The 23,436-nt window shown below is 26.7% G+C and overlaps 4 protein-coding genes across 4 annotated transcripts; 2 read left to right on the forward strand and 2 right to left on the reverse strand.

Moving 5' to 3' along the window:
* Window positions 1-495: 495 nt before the first annotated feature.
* On the forward strand, window positions 496-9,778 carry LOC127283278 (NADPH-dependent diflavin oxidoreductase 1-like). The gene is made up of 12 exons (XM_051308016.1): window positions 496-854; window positions 1,019-2,476; window positions 2,552-2,631; window positions 6,234-6,354; window positions 6,849-6,930; window positions 7,119-7,249; window positions 7,361-7,506; window positions 7,575-7,660; window positions 7,751-7,897; window positions 7,989-8,297; window positions 8,384-8,586; window positions 8,671-9,778. The coding sequence occupies exons 1-12, from the start codon at window positions 775-777 to the stop codon at window positions 8,804-8,806; spliced, it is 2,979 nt and encodes a 992-aa protein (XP_051163973.1). The 5' UTR covers window positions 496-774; the 3' UTR covers window positions 8,807-9,778.
* A 1,269-nt stretch (window positions 9,779-11,047) lies between these two features.
* Window positions 11,048-13,218, reverse strand: LOC127283276 (E3 ubiquitin-protein transferase MAEA). The gene is made up of 5 exons (XM_051308013.1): window positions 12,819-13,218; window positions 12,114-12,525; window positions 11,739-12,051; window positions 11,368-11,677; window positions 11,048-11,293 (listed from the first exon to the last, which is right to left on the reverse strand). The coding sequence occupies exons 1-5, from the start codon at window positions 12,852-12,854 to the stop codon at window positions 11,192-11,194; spliced, it is 1,173 nt and encodes a 390-aa protein (XP_051163970.1). The 5' UTR covers window positions 12,855-13,218; the 3' UTR covers window positions 11,048-11,191.
* A 280-nt stretch (window positions 13,219-13,498) lies between these two features.
* On the forward strand, window positions 13,499-20,289 carry LOC127283270 (cullin-4A). The gene is made up of 11 exons (XM_051308006.1): window positions 13,499-13,983; window positions 14,774-15,137; window positions 15,207-15,395; window positions 15,530-15,676; window positions 15,765-15,951; window positions 16,047-16,239; window positions 16,320-16,621; window positions 16,700-16,930; window positions 17,021-17,299; window positions 17,375-17,527; window positions 17,608-20,289. Exons 1-11 carry the CDS (start codon window positions 13,680-13,682, stop codon window positions 17,701-17,703), a joined length of 2,445 nt encoding a protein of 814 aa, XP_051163963.1. The 5' UTR covers window positions 13,499-13,679; the 3' UTR covers window positions 17,704-20,289.
* On the reverse strand, window positions 20,067-23,371 carry LOC127283273 (mitochondrial intermediate peptidase). The gene is made up of 10 exons (XM_051308009.1): window positions 23,099-23,371; window positions 22,641-22,903; window positions 22,371-22,557; window positions 22,216-22,295; window positions 21,950-22,138; window positions 21,747-21,882; window positions 21,343-21,681; window positions 21,063-21,284; window positions 20,769-20,999; window positions 20,067-20,692 (listed from the first exon to the last, which is right to left on the reverse strand). The coding sequence occupies exons 1-10, from the start codon at window positions 23,234-23,236 to the stop codon at window positions 20,387-20,389; spliced, it is 2,091 nt and encodes a 696-aa protein (XP_051163966.1). The 5' UTR covers window positions 23,237-23,371; the 3' UTR covers window positions 20,067-20,386.
* Window positions 23,372-23,436: the final 65 nt, after the last annotated feature.

Here is a 23,436-nt window from a genome sequence, read left to right on the forward strand (position 1 = left end):
TTCAAAAATTGATAAAACGTCAATAATTTAATAACAAAAAAATTATTTCTTCTCTTAGAAGTTAAGTTGGCAAAAGTGAATGATACGTGACATCCGTTTCCTGTTTTTAAAATTATTTCCCAATTTCATGTTTAAAATCTTTTTTTCTAATTTACTAAAATCAATAATCAAATAAATATATTATCTTATTGATAAGAAAAAAAAATTAATCAAAAATTTCTTTAAAAAGTATTTTAAGACAATCGGAACAAAAAAAGCGCGCGTTTTTTTTTGAATTTCTAATCATGTTAGGGCGCACTCACACCTCTGGCTGCCTGCACAGGCAGCCTCCCACCACGCAGAAAACGTACAAGAGTAAGAGAGACAGAAAATTCAAATTTAAATCTACTGACTCTTTGATTGGCTCTCACTGGCTGCCTGTGCAGGCAGCCAGAGGTGTGAGTGCGCCCTTACGCGCACGGGAAAAATTGGTTTTTTTTTCTCTTTTTATGTAAAAATACAACACAGGTTGCGAGCCAAACGGGATTCGACCTTAAACATTTATCCTTGACATTTTGATTGAGCAAAGATGTATTATGGATCAATTGAGGGAAAAATCGTGAAAAGAGATTTTTTATTTTCTTTTTTAATAACAAAACTAGTCACACGAGGGAGATGTGTACTGTGTGTCGTCTGCTACAAAATCAGCTGTTCGTTGACAATTTTAGTGTTTTGCAAATACAAATATTTCATTAAAATTGTTATTTAATAGAAATTTAATTTTAATCAAATAAAATGAATGTGACTATACTTTATGGAAGTGAAACCGGAACTGCTCAAGATACAGCAGAACAAATTTGGAAAATTGCCAAGAGGTTAGTTTTTTTTTTGACAATTGCGTTTTTTTAAATTATATCAATATTTTTATAGAAAATGAGTTTGAGAATTAAAAGATTTTTTTCTATATACTATAAATTTAAGGTTAGATTATAATAATATTTATAAATGGAAATCGATCGTAATTTAAACAAATTTTCAGAAACAATTTAAAATGTTACATCTCCTCTATGGACGAATACGATATTCAAAATTTATTAATCGATCAACTTATTATCTTTGTTGTGGCAACAACAGGACAAGGAGAAGTTACAACAAATATGAAACGATTTTGGAGATTTTTGTTACGTAAAAATTTACCAACTGATTCGCTAAAACATTTACGATTTGCAGTATTGGCTCTTGGTGATAGCTCTTATCAAAAATATAATTATGCAGGCAAAATGCTTAATAAACGTCTCACACAATTAGGAGCCGTTGAATTAATTTCTATTGGATTAGCAGATGATCAACATGATTTGGGAATCGATGCTGTTGTTAGTTTATGGATTCAAGATTTATGGAATAAGATTTCAGAAATATTTCACATTTCCATTAGTCAAATGACAAATTACGAAAGTCCTGTAATTGAAAAATTCACTATTAACATTATTGAAAAAGAAGATTCGAAAATTTCTCTAAATGATAATATTTATTTGAAAGAGGTTCAAGTAAATGAATCCTTAAAAATTGGAACTGTTATTGAAAATACAAGAACTACTGCAAAAGATCATTTTCAAGATGTAAGACTAATTAAATTTAAAACCCCAAATGTTGAATATCAACCAGGTGATGTTTTGCAAATAAGACCAAAAAATTCGGAAAAACAGGTACAAAAATTCTTTCAAGTTTTACACGAGAATAATGTTAATATCGATCCAAATATGATTATACGTATTAAAGAGAAAGAAATTAAAGTTCCTGTTGTTTTACAACAAGATTTAAGACTCAAAGATATTGTAGAACAATATTGGGATCTGAATTATAAACCACGAAGATCAACAATTCAAACATTGGCATTTATCAGTGAAAATCAATTGGAAAAGGAAAAATTAATAGAATTTACAATGCCAAATGGTCAAGAGGATCTTTTTAATTATATTAATCGACCACGGAGAAATATTGTTGAAATGTTGGCCGATTTTCCCCATACAACAAGTAAATTAACATTGCAATTACTTTTTGAAATTATGTCAACAATAAAATCAAGAGCATTTAGTATTGCATCGAGTTTACGACAAACACGTGATGAAACACATATTTTAGTTGCTATTGTTAAATATAAAACAAAATTAATTGAATCAAGACTTGGCCTATGTTCGAATTGGTTGGCAAATTTAAATGTTGGCGATTCTATTATTTATTGGATACAAAAAGGGACATTTAAATTTAATAATACGAAACCAATGATTTTAATTGGACCCGGAACGGGAATTGCACCGTTTCGTTCATTATTATTAGAGAAAGCCATTAATGAAAGAAATTTAAAAAATTGTCTTCTTTTCTTTGGATGTAGAAATCAAGATAAAGATTATCATTGTCGGCAAGATTTTGCAAAAATGTGTAAAAATAATAATTTAAAAATGTTTTGCGCTTTTTCACGTGATCAAGAGGCGAAAATGTAAGTTTAATAATTTTTTGTGTAATTATCTTAAAGTAATAAAATAAATTAATTATTTTCTATTTCTAATTACAGATATGTTCAACACATAATACGATTACAAGGACAATTATGTTGGGAATTTTTGTGTAACGATGCCAATATTTACTTGGCCGGCAATTCTAAAAATATGCCTAATGGTGTGCGCGAAGAATTTGTTAATTTAGCGATGAAATTTGGAAACATGAATAATGAGGATGCTGAAATTTTTATTAGTCAATTGGAAAAGAATAATCGATATCAATTAGAAACTTGGGCATAACTTTTTTTATTCTATTTTCTAACAACAAAATAACTGTGATATAATATTGTTTAAACATGGTATGTAGCATTTTAATAATCATAAACTTTTTAAAATTTAAATTGATTTTATTTTTCTGTTTTCAAAATTACAATTTTTTATAAAATAATAAAAAGTAACAGTTCTTTTTTTTTTAATTATATTTTATTAACAGTTTAATAATTAATTTGAAAAAAAACCCGTTTTGTAGAAAAAAGGAAGTTAATTTCTAAAATTGTTTTCTGCTTCAATGTGATCAATTTTCTTGTTAATTACCCTTTGAACATGATTAATAAATAATAATCGGAATGTTAATGTCAATAAATGTTTTTTTTTTATCTAGAGAATTCCACTAAATTGTTGAAGGTTGTTTATATAAATATGCAAAAATTGTATATATGATATTGTAATGTGAATCTACAAGTGGGGAATTATGAATAAGAAATTAAGAATATCAACCTTATACACGCAGTAACTTGATAAAAAAAAGAACCTGTTTTTACTGAAGTTAAGCAATAATTTACGCCTGAAGAATCAGTCTTTGTTGTACGCACAATAAAACAAGCAAAATAGAACAATACAAAGTTGAATTATAATTTCCAAAACTTTTTAAATTTAAAAAAAATTCTTGATTCAAATTTTGATAAATTCCGATTGGAGGGGACATCGGATATTTTCGGATAATTTCGTCTCTTATCGCTGAGCTTTGCAATTCGCTTTCAGAGGGGTTGTAACATAACCTCAAAGTTCAGAATAGCAAACGAACTGGAGGAAAATGGTTCGTCTTGTGTGTTGTCGTGAAAATAGATTGAACAATTCATTTTTATGAATTTTACAAATAGTTCTTCAAATATTTAATAAATTCGTTTCATCATAAAATTCAATATTAGGTCAATCGATCCATTTCATTGTGAATATACAAAATAAACAAAGAAACAAAAATAAAATACGCCGGAGTGATCCGCCCATTAGTTTTGAAGTTATCACAACAATATATATATATGTATACATAACCGGATATTTGACATCAATAATAATTGAAACAAAATAATTGTCAACAATTACTCAATTGATTTGCTTTCTGTTTTAATTTTTTCATTGGAAATAAATAAAAGGCCTGAGTGAAAAATGGCGGGTACATATACAAAAAAAGAATTTGGAGCAGGTCCTGAGGAACAGACGCTTCTAAAAGATTCAAATGGAGCAGCAAGAATTTTACCACCAAAAGGTATTTTAAATATAAAACATGAATGAAACTCTCGGCAATTTGTATCCAAAAATGTATCCTTTCTCTCAACATTTTCACTGTACAATCACTATTGCTTTTCTATATAAACATACCAATTTAATAGTCCCCCTCACCATGTGCTTCTTTTACTCGTGTGTATAGTCTTTGCTTTTTTTTTTTCTTTCTTTTATTTTTATGTTTCTTTTTCTTTTTTTCGCCTCCTTGGCAAATTGCCCAAGCCATTTTCTGATCGCGTCTTGAAACTCAGGATTCTCTTTTATAAAAAAATTTTCCTTACGCAAGTATTTTTCTTTTGATTACAAATTTATATATATGTGTGAGAGAATAAAAAAAAGAAATATGACCATGTGAAAAAAAGTGTCAAATTATTATAATTTTCATAGTGTGTGTGTGTGTGTGAAATAATTTTATTTCAATTGAACTTGCATGACTATTGGCTAATATATCTAGAGAGACTAGTGTAGTGTAATCTGCTGAGTTCATTATCCTCTTGCCATAATAAGCATAATTTTTACATTGAAGATATATTGTCCACGGTGCTGACTACATTGTTCCCTTCGACTATTTATAATGATGCTTTCAACTCGACTACACAAAAACTAATTAACTTAATAGCTTTTAAACTGAAATTAAACTCATTCGAGGAATTAGAAGAAAAGTCTATGAAAATGAGAAAGTCTTATATTGATAAAAACTAAAGAAATTTAAAATTTTATTGAATGAGAATTTTAATTTCTTTTAAACGAAATTAAAAAAGATTATTTTTTACTTGTAATTTTAATTTAGCATATCTTTTGGACATTGAGTTTCAAATGGAGAATTTTTATCGAGTTTATAATATATAATATAAGAGGTATCGAATTCAAAACACTCTCTTGTGTTGCAATATATTCTCTGACAGCTGATAAGAAACTGTTTAGAAAGCTTTTTTCAATGACAATCTCATTTATTAATTTATCAATCGTTCGGGAATTTAAGCTCTTGTGATCTGTAAACTAACGAGAATTATCTCGTAAACATATTCTATATATATACAATGAAGATAAAGATTTAATTTTATTATGAGAAAATTTAACAAAAAAAAATATATATATTATTTTTATTTAAAAATATATTTAAAAAAAAACAAAATGCATGGCTAATTTTAGTTTATTAATTATTTACTGCACTAATTATTTTTGTTAAAGTCTCCTTCTCTCTGTACAGGTCACAACTTTACTTACTATACTTTTAATTCTTCTCTTTCTCATGGTAATTTTCTTTAATTTAATTATGCCTAATATTAATTATTATTTATCCTTTATACTGCTTCATATGTGGATAAAAATGAATTTACTTTCAATTTCATGAAAAAAAAGAAATTTTTCTCACTTGAAAAAATTCATTATAAAATAATTATAAAATCTTTTTTTTCCCCCAAATAAAAATTTTCAAAAACTAATTAAACATTAATTGTATTTAAATTATGTTTATAAATTTTTATACTTTTATTTTAGAACATTAAGAAAATGAGTAATTAAGTCCCTCTCAAAAAGTACCTATTGATAATGTTAAATTTTTAAAGTAAATTCTAACTTGGATAATCTTTTTTATAGATCCATAAAGATTTATTTTTTTTTTTGATGATTTGAACGTTTAGTGAAAATTTACTCGTTAAACGAAGTGTTTGAAAATTATCCAAAGAGAAAAATTTTTTTTTTTCCGTATAAAAATTAAACATAGAAAATAATATGTACAAAAAATCTTGTAAGTTTTATGTAAAAAAATCTTTTCATTTTAAAACAATTTTCAAAAAATTGAAGAAAATTCATTTTTCAAAAATTAATTTTGGTGTTAGTAATTATGTACTAATTTTTGATTAACATTTTTTGTAAATTCAAGATCGTAAAAATTTTATTTCTTGAACCGCTTATGATCTTTTTTTGCTTAAATCGCATTCGCTCGTAAATAAAATTTTATTAAATCAATTACACTTATAAATTGATTCAAATGATGATCAGGGCATGATAATTGATTGCCAGGCGGTTACAGTGTCGTTAGATCAATGCTCTTTATACCTATTTTTAAACAACTTAAATGGTATGCACTTCATTTGACCTTAGCCGAGAATTTTTTTTTTTTTTCTCTTCTTTGTGAAGAGAAGATTTTATAAATCATGAATATTATTCAAAAATAAAACTATATAACAGGTTCAGAACCAGTTCGATTGTCACCTGGTTGGGAAGGAACTGGTAGGCCAGACGACGAATTAAATTTTAAGGACATGACAATGGACCAATTAGATCTGGAATTAAATCCTCCCAAGGATCGGTGAGTAAAAATATAATTTTTGTCATATTTTTAATTTTTATCTAAAGCAAATTATTTATTTACTAATTAGAAAAAATCAAAAAAAAATTGATAAGGAGTAAAAAATAATGGAAAATTAAAATTTTCATTCTCATACTGGATATTTTATTTTAAACAATAATTTTTTTTTATATTTTAAATACATATTTAATTATGTATCTATGCATTATGTAAAATTATTTTATTTATTTATTTTATAAAAATATTTTTCGGAAGTGTTAAACGATAATGCAGCGTCATATGTATAAATTTTTGCTTACAGTAAGCAGAATTATTTTAAAAGACACTGAGAAATAGTTGAGAATTTATTTCAATGAATTTAGTGGACATGATAAAAAAAAATAATAAAAATTTACAAAATCAGTTATCATACTTGGAAATTGATATTTTCATTTATTAATTTAATTAATATATATATACATCGCTGAATTAAAATGAATTCATTATATTTTCAGATTAAATATAGTATATTTTATTATGCTTCTACATGGAATTGGAACTTTGATATCGTGGAATATGTTTATAACAGCATTTGATGTAAGTAATAATTTCAAAAGATTAAAATTTTGCAATTTTATACCAAAATGATGGTTATTTTTACTTAACATTTATTAATATTTTATAATTTTTTTATTTTTAATCTAATAATAAATTTAAAACAATAGTTCCAATTAAAAAATTATTATCATGCTTAAAAATAATTTTTCTCTTTATTTTTTTTTTAGTATTTCACGGATTTTAAATTGAGCAGCGAGTCTCAGCCAAGATATAAAAAATCTTTTCAAGAGGAATCCGCATTGGCAGCACAAATACCTAATCTTATTTTCAGTTGGATAAATATTTTTGTCCAATTAGGGTTCGTATAGATAATTTTCTTTTTTTTTATAAATATTTGTCCTGAAAAATATTGACAGGCAAATTTATATTTTTTTACAAAATTATAATTTTCTTTTGAAATAATTTACAGAGGAAATTTAACAACACGAATAGTTTGGGGAATATTTGTACAAGTATTAATATTTGTATTTACAATTGTCCTGGCAATGACTGATACAAGCGCTTGGATTCCAGAATTTTATTGGACCACTATGATTACTATTATATTATTAAACAGTAAGTTCTTATAATAATAAGTTTATATATAAAATAAATAACGAAATAACGAAATAAATTCTTTGCAGCTGCAAATGGTATTTATCAAAATTCCGTTTATGGAATGGCAGCTAAATTACCTGGTAAATATACAGGTGCTGTTGTATTAGGCTCGGTAAGTATTTTTTCTTCACTTAATGATCGTTTTTTTTTTCTTTTAAATTAAATCGTATAAAGTTTCTAAAAATACTTTTTTCTATTACAGAATATAAGTGGTACATTTGTGTCGATTATCGATTTAGTTTCCAAAATATTATCTCCAAATCAACGTACAGCCGCTATTTATTATTTTATAACTGCTCTTTTCGTACTTCTCGCTTGCTTCGATACTTACTTCGCTCTTCCAATAAACGTACGTTTTTTATTTTAATTAATTAGGATTTAATTGAATGCAAATATTTTGTTTATTAAAATATATTGAATTTTATTTTTTTTTTAAACAGAGGTTTTATCGATATCATGAACTTCTTGCCCAAAAAGAAGTGAATAAAAAGAGAATAGGTGGCAAGGCAAGAGGAAAACCAGAGAGACCACCTTATTTTACAGTTTTTAAACAATGTTGGGTACAATGTTTTAATGTATTTTTCATTTTTTTTGTTACGCTTGCAATTTTCCCGAACGTTGCCAGTAACGTTCATCATTCAGATTCAAATTTCATAATTTCTGATAAATATTATGCAAGCGTTATGTGCTTCCTTACATTTAACGTCACAGCCATGATTGGCAGTTTCTTTGGATCAAGATTCCAATGGGTAATTATTATTATTTTCTTATTTAAAATTACAAAAATTATTTTCCTCTAAAATTACAATTTTTTATAATTAATATTAATTTTCAGCCGAGTAAAAAGTATGTGATCATTCCCATTGTCTTGAGAGTTTTATATATTCCACTTTTCTTGGTTTGTAATTATCAAGTGAAAGACATGACGAGAACGATTCCCGTTTTAATTAACAATGATTGGATATATTTAGCCATTGGCATTACAATGGGATTCACAAGTGGCTATTTTTCTTCCATGACCATGATGTTCTGTTCTAGGTAAAATAGAATTTTTCATATTAAAATTGTTTTAAAATTGGAAAAAAAAGAGTTATATAATATCTAAATATATTTTATTTACAGTACGGTAGAGCCACAATATGCCTCGACAGCCGGTATGTTAGGAGCAGGTTTTTTAATAACTGGAATTGTTTCGGGATTGACTTTCACTCGCCTAATGCCCTATTTGGTTACTTGGACAATTTATCAAAATATTTGAGTTTTACTAATGGATAATTTAGGGAAATTTTTCAACCCAAATTTTATCGATTTAAAAGGATAACGCGATAAATAAAAAGAACCATAAATTCAATTTGTAAAGAATTTCATCGACAATTGTTTAAAACCTTCGCATCCGTGACTGTATAATATTATATCAAGTCACAAAGTCCAGTAGTCACAAGGACTGAAAAATATTAAATCGTATTAAGTTACAATCTCGTCAGCAAAAAAAAAAAAAAGGAAGCGACAAAATCACTTTTTATGGAATAGCATTTACTCGATTGACAATTTGTCAAACCAAAATGCCTTAATTGATGAAGAAAAAAAAGGAATGTTAAGTCTCTTTTTTGGAGATTTTTGAAGCCGCTTTAAATGCACATTTGATTAAAAAAATATATAATATTTTAATTTTTATACGTCGTTTATAAAAAAAAAAAAATGATTCTTTTACATGTTAAATTGATACTCAATTTTGCCATTATTTCCAAATACATATACATAAAAATGTTAAATTGACTGTTGAAAGAGAGTAAAAAAAAGTGCGAAATATGTACTATTATAGATTTAAAATGTTTTGTTGCAGTTTATCTTAGAAATAATTTTTTTTTTTTGCATCGTTACTGGACTTTTTATACCGTCATTTTTTATCTTTATATATAAAAAAAAAACTGTTATCATTTAAGGTATCTGCGAACTTGTACTTGTTGAGACACAAAGTTGTGGAAAATAATCCGTTACGCTTCGTATAAATAATATACGGAAGAGGAATTTTTAATATCTTACAATTAGATAAATTTATATTTTCTTTTGTTTTTTAGAAAAATAGATATAACTATTTTCAAACTATTTTTATCTACGATTTATGTCTCTTTTTTTTCTATACTTGAGGTAATTTGCCTTTCGATTCGCTTTGAAAAATGTTTAATGAGCGAAAATTTTCAAGAAACAAATATAATTCTACTTTTTTAAATTAACTGTCTTTTATTTTATTGTTGAAAAAAAAAATATTTTATTTATTTTACTCTTCTATTGAATTAATAAAGTTAAATAAAAAAACTTCTATTTAATTTATCAGTATAAATCATAAAAAGTTTTAAAAATTATTATTCTTTGTAAATGAATATCGTCACAGGTAAATTACCTTAAATAAAATAGAATTAACAAGCCCTCCGACGCCTAGCAATTAATATTTATAATCATTAATTTTATTTAAAAATTTTAATACCAAAGAATTTGTTTTTTTTTTCAAAAAGTAGGAATTGAATTTTTTTACATTGTAAAATATTTATATGCTGAAAAAGATTTAAATAGTAGTATCTTCTTAAAAATTGGTATAATAATTAATATTAAATATTAATTATTAATAATTAATATTTTTTAAAGAAAATTACTATGACCAATTCTTGAAAATCGCTCATTTACTCTTTGTAATTTTTCATAAATCACACATTAAGAAAAAAAATTCCAATTTAATATACCTCGATTTATAAATATGCTAGGCTCAAAGTAGTGTAAGATTTAAAAGGATTGAAGAAGATAGAAATAAAAAATATTTAACATAAAAAGAAAGAACAAATTCCTGTCATCCCATTACGAGTAATTTAAAAATCGCAATTCTAAAGCGTAAGTTTATAAACTACGAATTTTAAAAGCTTATTAATGTTCAACTTCCTATATATATATATAGGGACAATCCACAAGAATGCAGACAATAAAACTTAAATGAATTTTCAATCCAGGGAAAGGCATGAGCGTGAAAAAAAAACTATAGCTTAGAAGCGATATTTTTGTATAATTAAAAATAAAAAAAAAATAAAAAAAAAACCTCCATTCTCACATTAAGTTACACACATAAACATATCACCTCACTTTTAGATTTTAGAAATTTTCAAGACATTTAAAAAAAAAATACACTGTACGCTCAACATATTTGAAATTAGAACATAATTCTTTCGTCCGATTAATTTTCCGTTCTGTTTCTATAATAATATATAATATAAAAATATAAATATTATAAGGAATGAAAAATGTTATACTCATAAATAAAAAATACTGTTAAATAATTTACCGATTTAAAAAGACTTGTGTCCTATTATAAAAATTGTTTTCATGCTGCAACAAATAATAATACAATGTTAAATAAATGAATTATAAATTAAAAAAGAGATTTTTCCTTTAATTCCGATTTTTTTAAAAATTAAATGTTTATTTTTTAAGTTACTGGAAAAAATTAAATCAATTTTGATTGAAAATATATTTTTATTTTTACGATTTAGATAAACATACTATTTAAATTAAAGGATATTATTTATATATATATATAATATGTAGAGAGAGAGAAGAGAAACAATATAATACACTTTGTGCTCAGATGTTAATTTTGTTACATGACATAAACTTTTTCTATTTTTTTATAAGCAAACGCTTCTTTGGTTTTTGGACAGATTACCGTTCCATTATTCTCGTGAGCCATTTTTTCCAAAGCCTGAAAAATTGAAATTAGAAAACATTTGGAATAATTTTTATAAAATTGAAATTAATTTCATTTATTATACTTACTTGTTCACCATAAACATAACCATTGGGCATCATCATGGGTTGATTGTATTCATTAAGAGGTGTACCACTTATACTGCAAACTAATCTTGATTGAGAGCAATGGGCAAATGGCAATGGATTTGCCAATTCATTAAGAGATTCATTGCAAACCGGACAACTTGGATTTCGTCCTTCTTTATTGCCTCCATAGCATTGTGGTGTTTTTAATGCAGATAAACCAGCTTGAAGGGCAACTGTAAATACACTTTGACTCGCGAGTTGAAACAGTCGATAGTTCTCATGACGAAATTGTTCAATGAGTCTGTCCCAACTGTAAAGGAAAAAATAATAATTCCTAGGATCATATTTAAATTTGAAAAAAAAATATTTACCGTTTCTCATCGAGTAAATCTTTATAGGGACTCAAATAAGGATTGGCAGGAAAAGCCAATTGTCCCATACAACATTGAATCTCTTGCAATTGATAATCATCATAATTTGAGAAACATTTTCTCGCGTGTTTCACAGCATCCAATCGTCGATCTGCACGAACTAATTCAATAAATTCTTGAACTCGTAAATTAAATTCCATTGTACTTCCCAATTTTCGTAATTTCGAACGATTATCATGACACCAACCCAAACAACGAGCTGTCTCGTGATTTGCCAGTGAATTTTCCACTTCTTTTGACACCATGAATACATCTGAAAAAAATTTTCCCCCATTAATAAAATATTCATTTTGTAAAAAAAATTGTTTTTTTTACCAATGTTAGTCAAATCACGAAGTTCACTGGTGTCAGCCAATTTCATTGCAGTTTGATAATATCCTTTTCGAAGAAAATATTCGACCAACATTCGATCAAGTCTTTGTCGTCGCCATTGATTAACGGCGCTTGGTGATGTATTTGAATGATCTTTTAAATGATCTAAACGTCGTTTACACACCATTCCAGCTTGAAGTTCCTCGGCTATTGATTCCTCGGCTTTGCGTTTTAAAACTTGAAGACGAGCAACAACACCACCCAAAAGACTCGTTATATCTCCAGTAGGAACTTGTGCCCCATCTTCGGATAATCCTTTTTCTAATTCATTTGCCGCTGACTGTACATGAGATACTTCACGATCCAATGTCTTTTGTGCTGAACGAAATTTTTTATTCAACAATTCATATGGCACCTGTTAAAAAAAAATCGTATAGAATAAATTAATACTACGTATTAGCTTCATATTTTACAATAAAACTAGAAAAAAATCCATTTAACATTGAAAATATTTTTAAAATAATTTTGAAAATCAATTAACATCTGGTGACTCAATAATAATCGCGAGTAAAAAAAGAAAAAAAACAATTTCCCTTAAAATGACACATTATTGATTAAAAATAAATATATATATATATATATCAATGAAACCTTGAACTTTAAAAAAAATTACTAAAATTTTGAATAATACGTAAAAAAAAATCTCACCTTTAATGTCGGATGTTCTAGACTCTTAACATCCATTTTTGTAGTATCACTTTTCAAGATGTATCACACTTGTAAAAATATACACACAAAATTTCGTCTTAATATTTTTCAAGATCACAAAAGTTCAAATCACACTAGCAGTTATTAGACGAATAAAAACTTGACAATATTTAAATGCACAAATTATTAAACACTATGGTAAAAGTAAACATTTTCACGTTTTTATCAATGCCAGCTGATTTTTCGTAAACAAAAGAATTGTAACTGTCAGTAGGGTAAATGGAAGTTTATGTCAGAAAATATGAATACAACGCAATTTCCTGGACAGAGAGAGAGATCTCCATTCCAAAAAGGTTGATTTTGACCAGCTTCAATTGAAGAGAGGGGGGAGTTATTTCAATATAATCTTCTTCGCGTGAGGGGAAATTTACACATACATTTCCGACATTTTAGAAGTTTTAGAATATGTGACATATGTGGCATAACCTAACCTTATTATCTTCGCCACATGGTGGGGAAAGTAGAATAGGGGAAATGTCACACTTCAGAGGTGTCACATTTCGAAGTTTCTATTTAGTTATTATTTAACTTCTGCTATTAAGGCAAGTTTGTTATATTTTTATTGATTTGTCCAATTTGTTGTCCCAGTGTTTATGAACCGTATGAACTAATCGTATAATCAAACCAACCTATAGTATATAGTTAATCGTGTATAAATGTGATTTTTTTTTATCGCAGTTTTTGTGTTAAAAAAAATTTGTGAAAAAAAAAGTCAAATTTTTCAAGTGTAAAACTTTTAAAAGTGAAAAACAAAGTTTTTCTTAATATTAGTGAGGGCCAGCGGCCGAAGGATGCTTGCATATGTCTAAATTCCAAAGAACACAGCTTTTGGGCACTGCACAGGTGAAGAGGTCGTCCACAGAGCACACGACGGCCACGGGCTTCGGCTCCACGAAGCGCACCAAATATTCTACTTCAATTACGGAGATAGACGAAATTGAGAATATGACGGACACAGCGGCTGCCACGACTAATTCGCAAAAAAGGGCAAATTTTTCAGCATTGACTGTCACCAATCCTAACGGAGTAACGAATAAAATATCACCAAGTTTAGCTAATGCAAAGCCAGGTTCAGCTAAAAAATTGGTCATCAAGAATTTCAAAAGTAAGTAAAAAATTTATATTCTCACATATACATAACCTTCAAAAATCAGTTGGCATTGATCAATTTTACCATATATTCATTTTTCTTTTTTTGGCACTCTGCCTTCCTTGTCTTGCGAAACTTCTTTTATCGTATTTTTGACGTATTTACGTTTTTTTTTTTTGTTCTTTTGCTTAGAGCATTTTTATTTTAAAAACGCCCTTGAATAAGTTTATCTGTTTTAATTTAATAAGAGACAATTTGAATGTCTTTACTATGCATCGATTATTTTTTATGATTTCAATTTTTTAATTATTGTTCATTTAAGAGAAAGGCATTCTTGCCTCATTTTAAATGCCGTTATCATTGTCTAAAAAAATACGCAAATCATTCATTTTGGAATGCATTACAAACTTGTTGAAATTATTTTTTATTTTCAATTTGTGTTTACATTTTAAAAACGCCATGTTTAATTATTTTAATTTGATTTTTTGATTAACTTCTTTTTTGAAGTAACTTCAATTCTCTTTTTCTTTTTGATGATAAATTTATACACACATATATATATAAAAAAAGTAGTCTAATTAAATTAAATGACGATCAAGTTTAGTGATAGTGCATTTTCTAATTTATCTCATTATCTTGCAATTACATAATTCTGAAAACAATCTGCGCAATTTTGTGTTTACAAAAATATTTAATTACCATTTTAAAGATAAATATTAAAATTAGTATAATTAAATATTAAATTTGGAGAAATTAGGTTTAAAAATATTGATGCATTTGAATTTTTTTTTTTTTTTTTCTAAAGATAAACCAAGATTACCGGATAATTATCAAGAGGAGACATGGGAAAAATTAAGAGAAGCTGTGGTTGCAATTCAAACTAGCAAAAGCATACGATATTCATTGGAAGAACTTTATCAAGCCGTAGAAAATATGTGTAATCATAAAATGGCATCGACGCTTTATAATAATTTAACAAATTTGACGGAATCGCATGTTAAAGCAAATATAGAGCAATTTGTCGCTGAATCAATGGACAGGCATATTTTTTTGAAAAAAATGAATGAATGCTGGCAATCGCACTGTCGGCAAATGATTATGATTAGGAGTATCTTTTTATATCTTGACAGAACTTATGTTTTACAAAATTCCGGAATTTCGTCAATTTGGTATGTGTTATTTTAAATTATTTAAAAAATTAATGTATTATTTATTAATTTGATTTTTTTTCAAAACAGGGAAATGGGACTTTATTTATTTAGACTTAATATTGTTCTAAATAATCTTGTGCAAACGCGAACAGTAGAAGGACTTCTCATGCTCATTGAAAAAGAACGACAAGGTGACACAGTGGATCGAACTCTACTTAAGTCATTACTGAGAATGTTGTCTGATTTGCAAATTTATCAGGACGCCTTCGAAACAAAGTACGTTTTTTTTTTCATTTAAAAATTACAATCCAATTGTAAAGAAAAGAATTGTAAAATTAAGAATTTAATTTTTTTTTTTAATTTAAATAAATTCAAAATGATTTTAAATAATAATTTTTTTTTTTCTTAAGGTTCCTTCAAGCTACTGAAAGATTGTACGCGGCAGAAGGCCAACGACTCATGACAGAGCATGACGTCCCGGAATATTTAGCTCACGTTGACAAACGTTTACAAGAGGAAAACGAGCGTTTACTTCATTATCTTGACACATCAACAAAGTAAGAGCAAAAAAAAATTTTATTTCCCAAAAAAAAGATGTTTTTCCAAAAGAAAAATTAATTATTATCGAAAATTTTCTTTTTCAAGATGGTCCCTTATTCACACAGTGGAAAAGCAATTGTTATCCGAACATATTTCCAGCATTCTTCAAAAAGGTTTAAGTGGCTTATTAGATGAAAATCGAATTCACGATTTATCGCTACTTTATAATTTGTACAGTCGAATTAAAAATGGACTCGTTGAACTATGTTTGAATTTCAATAGTTATATTAAGGTAAAAATTTTTTATGTAAAATTATTTTGCGTACATTTTTTCAAAAATTAAATAATTAAAATAATTTTTATAATTTTTTGTTTTTTTATCAACAGAAAAAAGGCAAAACGATAGTGATAGATCCTGAGAAAGATAAGACAATGGTACAGGAATTATTAGATTTCAAAGACAAAATGGATAATATAGTTAATACTTGTTTTCACAAGAATGAGAAATTTGCAAATAGTTTGAAGGAAGCTTTCGAAGCGTTTATTAATCAAAGGGCAAATAAACCAGCCGAATTGATAGGTAATTTTTTTTTTTTTTTTACATTAAAATTTATATTTATTATTAAATTATGTGTTTAATTTTCTTTTACTTTGTTTTAGCAAAATTCGTTGACTGTAAATTGAGAGCAGGAAATAAGGAGGCAACTGAGGAGGAATTGGAGCGTTTATTGGATAAAATTATGGTATTGTTTCGATTTATTCATGGCAAAGATGTTTTCGAAGCGTTCTATAAAAAAGATTTGGCCAAACGTTTATTGGTGGGAAAATCGGCATCGGTTGACGCTGAAAAATCAATGTTATCAAAATTAAAGCAGGAATGCGGTGGTGGTTTCACCAGTAAACTTGAGGGAATGTTTAAGGATATGGAACTTAGTAAAGATATTAATATTGCATTTAAACAAGTACGTTTAATTTATTTCAAAATTGTTTGTATTCCTTTTGTTTTATTAATATTTTAATTTGAAAAATTTAAATTTCAGTATTCCAGCAACCTGCAAAATGAATTATCGGCCAGTAATTTAGATTTAACAGTGTCAATTCTCACAATGGGATATTGGCCAACTTATCCCGTCATGGAAGTGACTTTACCGTTAGAAATGGTCCAATATCAAGACGTGTTCAATAAATTTTATCTAGGCAAACATAGCGGAAGAAAATTACAATGGCAACCAACTTTAGGTCATTGTGTATTAAAAGCATGGTTTCAACAGGTAATTTTCTTTTTTTCATTTTAATAAAACAAAATGTTTTATTTATAATTATTTTTCTTTTTATTTGAAAATAATTTCTTTTTTCAATAGGGAAATAAAGAATTGCAAGTCTCATTGTTTCAAGCTTTGGTTTTAATACTTTTTAATGACGCTGATGATTTATCGCTTGAGGAGATTAAAGCGGCGACAAATATTGAAGATGGCGAATTAAGAAGAACGTTACAATCGTTAGCGTGCGGTAAAGCTAGAGTTCTCCAAAAAAATCCACGTGGTCGTGACGTTGCTGATAATGATAGATTTGTCTTTAATGCCGATTTTACTAATAAACTTTTTAGAATAAAGATTAATCAAATTCAAATGAAGGAAACGGTAAGGACAATAGAGAAAATTTTCGATTATAAAAATTTATTTTATAAAATAATAATTAATATTTTTTTTTTTTAGAACGAAGAACAGAAAGCAACTGAGGAGAGAGTTTATCAGGATCGTCAATATCAAATAGACGCAGCTATTGTGAGAATAATGAAAATGAGAAAAACCCTTACGCACAATCTTCTTATCAGTGAACTTTACAATCAACTTAAATTTCCCGTCAAGGTAATTTTTAAATTAATTTTTAATTCACAAAAATGTTTTTATTAGTTTTAATTAATTTGCAAATAAAAAAAAAATTTCAGCCGGCGGACTTGAAGAAACGAATAGAATCATTAATTGACAGAGATTATATGGAGCGAGATAAGGACAATGCAAATCAGTACAATTATGTCGCATAACCGCGACCACCTGCCAAAATTATGACATCCAAGTGTAAAGTGTTTACGTTTGCTATAAAAAACGATTTTTTCATTGATGCTTGCAAATTGCCAAGACACACATACAAAAAATTCCCTCAATCTCGTGATTCCATGTTCCTCGAATTTTGAGCGTGGGATAAAAAAAAAAATAATAATAATTGAAAAGTTCGTCGACTTACAAAACGAAAAAAATTTCACATTTTTCAAAAATTCATTCCCTTTTCGCGCCCCTAATTATTGTTTTTTTTTTAAAAATGTGTTGAAGTGTTAAAAAAAAAGTCAACGTACTTTTTTGTTGTTGTGTTATTTGGTTTTTAAAAAAAATTAATTGAAAAAAAAGCATCACAGAGAAATATTAACTATAATAATAATAATACGTCTGTTTTGCATAACAAGTTTTTACGCAATGCAGTGTTTTTTCTTAGCGAACTAAGACGTAGAATTTGAGTGAATAGAGGAAAAAGGAAAGAAAGAAAGAGAGTGTGTGTGTGAGTGAAAAAAATCCTATTAGGAAACGTATAAAAAAAAATGGAAATTCTGCACAATGATTTGCTTTAACACGAAAAATATGGAAAACAAATTCTTTAATTTAACAATTATGTGCTTTCTAACTTTTTCCATGAGAGACTGAAGATATTACAAAACAAAAATAACTGTTTATTAGAAATCAACTTGGTCAAACCAAAATTAAAACACAAGGCACCCTTGTATAATTTACTATGATGATAATGATGATAATGATGATGATGATGATGATGATGATGATTCGAACTCGGAAGAAATTCTCGAGATATTTCACGTGCCTATTTCTTAAGATATTCCTAAGTGTATTTATTATTAATTGAAGCAATACAAATGGACAGTCTTTAAATTCGCATACTGCCTTTGTAACTTTTCTTTTATTATTATTATTACTATATATTTTTTTTTCTTTCGTTTTGGAAACGAAATTTTAAAACAATAGTTTTATTTATCACATTATTTGTGAGAGAAAAGTAGAATTTGTGCGCCCTCATTATTTATAAATGTATCAATTTTGCAAGTGTGCAATTTTTTTTCAAAAAATTTTCCTCACTTAGCTTCAAATTCAATTTGTTAATATTTAATTGATTTAATGTGATTAAAAAAAAAATTTTCCCTTTCTAATATAATAAATAAATTATTTACAATAGTTTCTGCCAATATTTAATTTGCTAATTTAAATCGAAACTCTGTAGATATTTCATTTATTTAATTTATTTTATTCATTTATTTAATTACATATTATTTCTTCAATTAATTATTCTTAATGTAGAATTAATTTAAAATTACTAAGTAAAGTTCTAAATTTTTTAAAATTATTTATAGTAAAATATTTTACAAAAAGAATTTTAGTGGAAAATTAAAATATGTAACGTAAAATTTACAATATTTTTGTATAAACAGAAAATTAAAAGAAACAAAATAACAATTTTACCAGTAAGTCTTTTCCACTTTAATTAGTGTATTCTTTTTTTTTTGGCAGAGACTAGCATAAGAACAATTTTAAAATACTTAAATCAATTTACAAACTGAATTTTTATAATTAATTAATAATATTAAGAGAGATGATAGTAATTAATTTACAAGGGTGCATTAAAAACAAAATAAGTTTTCTGTAGCATTTGGAATATAGAATGTTTAAAAATATTGTTTTATAATAATTTTAAAAAAATAAATAATTTTTGAAATGCAATTAATTTTATGCGACTTACAAAAAAAGGTCATAAAAAATTGTATAATTAATTTTGTAGTTTCAGAATTATCAAAATAGTAGTTTTAAAAAAAAACGCGTGAATTATGAGAAAATTATAGCTAACATCAATAATTGAAATTCAGTATAATTTATCGAAAGCGACTGAAAAAAAAATTAAGGGTATACTTGTGAGCAATATTATTTTCTGTCTCAGTGTTATTTATATATAGACTGGCTTCTATTTACTGAGACTTTTATAATGAAAAAATAAAAAATAAAATCACGAAGAGAAAGTAAATGAGAGAAATAGCTAATTTAGTGGGAGCAAATTCATTGAAGAATTTTATTACAAATGCAATTTTTGCGAAGAAATGCAGTAGACCGTAACGTTTATTTACAAAAAGAAAACTTTCTTCTCAAGAAAATATTTCTCAAAAAAAAGTATTCTTTATTCAAAAAAATTTTTTTCAATTACTTCATAAGTTACTTTATACTGCATTTACTTTGAATAAATAGGTTTATGCTACAAAACTTATTTTTGTGTAATATTTCGTAGAATTCGTCAACACTGTAAATAGCTTAAGGTTCTGTATTTGTAATAAAACCATGAAAAAAAAACAACGAAAAATACTTTAAAAAAGTCCTAGATTTTTATTTGCTTTTAAACTATTTTATGTACACAACTTTTTTTTTTCTGTAAATATTCCAATGACTTTAACAACAAATTTCTAATTTGTTTGTTTTCATGTCAATTTTTATTTATCCGTTTCATTTTTTTTTTACTTTGTCGTGCAGGCCATTGGATTATTTATAATGGATGTTACGTTTTTTTTCTAGTTTTCTTTTTTTTTTTTAAGAAAAGAATACGTTTTTTTAAACGTGGAATTTTTTTTTACCTTATCGACAAATATAATATTAAATGACGCTATTTACAATTGGCGAGAATATTTACGAGTTTAATTGTCTCCTCATTATGTGAACTTTTTCATTTCTCATATCAATTTCATTTAATAGTGATTTTGCAAAATTCGATGGACTAGCTTCTTTATTTAGAAAATCAGAGACTAATTTCGATGGTGGTTTACCACCGCCATGTGCCAAACATTCACGACGATATTTCTCACCTGACGATCTGCTCAGGGGATCATTTTGAAAATAGGTTTGCCAAATCCATGATGCAATTGCTCTTGAAGTTAAATAAGAATAATATTTCGCTCCATATCCAACTAAATGGGAAAATCTTAATTGCCAAGCCTGTGAATTAATTATTTAATAATTATTATTTGAAATAAAAAATGATTTATTTTGAAATTTTTTTTTTTTAATTTACCGTATTTTGAATATAAGAAAGTGAATAATAATCCTTTTGTATTTCAGCTAAAATACTCGTTGTATCACACTTTAATTCCTCGCTATGATAAACTTGATCGAGCATACTGTAAAAAACTTGATTTTGCATTTCCGACGCTGGAAAAACACTTTTTGAGGCAAACAATTTTTCCACTAATTGCTCGGGAATTGGTTCTTGTGTTTGAAAATGTTTAGCAAAAAGTTTTACAATCTAAAAACAATTACATTGTTATAAAAAAAGGCAATTAAAAATGATTTTTTTTAATATTATTACCCGAGGATCACTAGCAAAATATTCCATGAGTATACTTGGAACTTCGGCAAAATCTGTACTACATCTAGTTCCAGTTACATGTTGATATTTCGTTCTACCAAGCATTGAATGTAAAGCGTGTCCCATTTCGTGAAATAAATTTTCCATCGACGATGGCGATAATAAACATGGATTTAACCATCTTGACACTGGCAATGATATCATTATCACCACTATTGGATTCTAAAATTAATTTTGTTAATTTCTTTTTGAAAATTCAAAAATTCTTTTGACTATCTACCTGATAAGAACCATCGGGTAATTCTCGTCCTCCTCTAATTGTAAAATGACAATCCTGATTTGGTTTACCCTCACGTTCAAATAAATCACAATAAATATGTCCCAATAATCCTTCTGTTTCATCAATAACAGCTAATTTATAAACATCATCATGCCAAACTTCGCCTTGTTGTGTTGATTCCGCTTCTAAACGAACTCCAAATAAAGCTTGAGTTATTAAATTAATACCTTCCATGCACGCTCCTAATGAAAAATATGGTGAATAATCAGTCGTTGACATTTGTAACCAAGAATTTCTCGCTTGCGATGTAAAGAATGTTGTATCCCACGGCATAATAGTCTGTAATTGAAAAAAAAAAAAACATTTTAAATTTCTGAAAAAAAAATAATTCTAATAATTCTTACAGTTATTAAACTCTGGCTCTTCATTGATTGCATAAATTCAAAATCCTTCGCTGCTCTTGCTTTTAATTCTCCATTTAAAATATTTAAAAAGTCCTTTACATTTTCCGGTGTTTCCATTGTGCTTCCTTTAACGGCTCTGTGGAAGAATTTTGTGAAAAAAAAATAATTCAATTTATTTCACTATTTAAATATTGAAAAATTACCTGTGAGCGTAAGAGGGAAAACCACAAATTACACCAAGTTTATGTCTTGAATTTAAAAGATCTCTTAAAAATCGTTCTTGAATACGATCAGGTTGTAAATATATTTTATAAGTTACTTCACGTATTAATGGACTTGGCGACTCGGCAAAATGACCATTAATCACAACATGACCTTTTTCGGCAATAAAACTGTATTTAAAATTAAATGAAAAATTATGATCTACTTTTATTATTAATTATTAATGCAGAAAATAAAGATTTCTTACTATTTTCTCGCTATCGTTGGTACTTGATCTATTCGTATTGATCTTGGAGTAAGGGCTCTCGATGTAAATTTTTGACCAATCTGAAATAATTTTAAGTAGTTAAATCTGTTTCCTTTTTAAAAAAACCAATTTTAAAACATATAAAATCAAATTACTTGTAATATAAAATCGTTAAGATTAACAACTTCTTGTCTTTGTTCTTCTGGAAGATGAATACCACTTTGTTCAAAATCAATTGAAAATAATTGTGATACATGATTATCAATGTCTGTGGTTTTATGTATATCGCCATTTTTAATAACACGTTGCAATGAATCGTATAAATTTCTATCAGTGTTTAATCTGAAAATAATTGTAGTATTTAAAAGCAAAAAAAAAATTACCAATTATAATTTAATAATCAGTGAAAGAAATATTTTTTTTACCTTTCAACTATACTACTAATTGCCAAACATGCATCTTCTGCATAATTTGAAAACTCTTGATCCGGATGAGCCAATCTTATAAATTCTGCCATATCTGCAACTTGACACAAAGTATTTGATAGTTCATCAAAAATTTCAACCATTTTTCTTGTACGATCAGGACTTGTTGCTTCCTCAACAAGTTTATTTGAATGTGATATCGCATAATTTTTGAGTATCTCAAAACCTGATGCATTCTCTAATTCAGGAATATTAAACAATCCCTAAAAAGAAAAAATTGTAACAATAATTTAATCAAATATAATAAATTTTTCACTAATTAATAATAAAAATTTTCATTTAGTTTAAGAAAAAATATTTTCAAGTTACATTTTAAGGTTATGTTATAATAACAATAATCAAACTTGACAATTTCATCGTAAATATTTCAACAACAAAAAAAAACAAAATGTACTTACAGTTGCTTTAGTTTTATTATTTAAATCTAAATCCGGTGTTGCTTTTGAATTAAAAGCAGTAGCGAGTGGAGACCAAGTACTGACATATTTGACACCTTTGATTTGTCTCACAAATTTTCTAAGTAAAATTCGTGACATTTTTATTAAACACTTAATTTAACAAATTTATAAACTTTTATAATTATTAAATGATAATAAATTATAACTATTAACAATATAGTACAGCATTACTTTTAAAAATTTTCTTTTTTTTTCATATCAAAATAATTACAAAGAAGGAAAAGTTAGGTTCAGTTAGGTTAGTCACATTTTCCCAAACAAATTTGATTGGTTGTTCT

Source organism: Leptopilina boulardi, unplaced genomic scaffold (genome assembly GCF_019393585.1).
Source record: "Leptopilina boulardi isolate dan_hultmark-lab unplaced genomic scaffold, ZJU_Lbou_2.1 LbouV2_31, whole genome shotgun sequence".
In the NCBI taxonomy this organism is placed as follows: Eukaryota; Metazoa; Arthropoda; class Insecta; order Hymenoptera; family Figitidae; genus Leptopilina; species Leptopilina boulardi.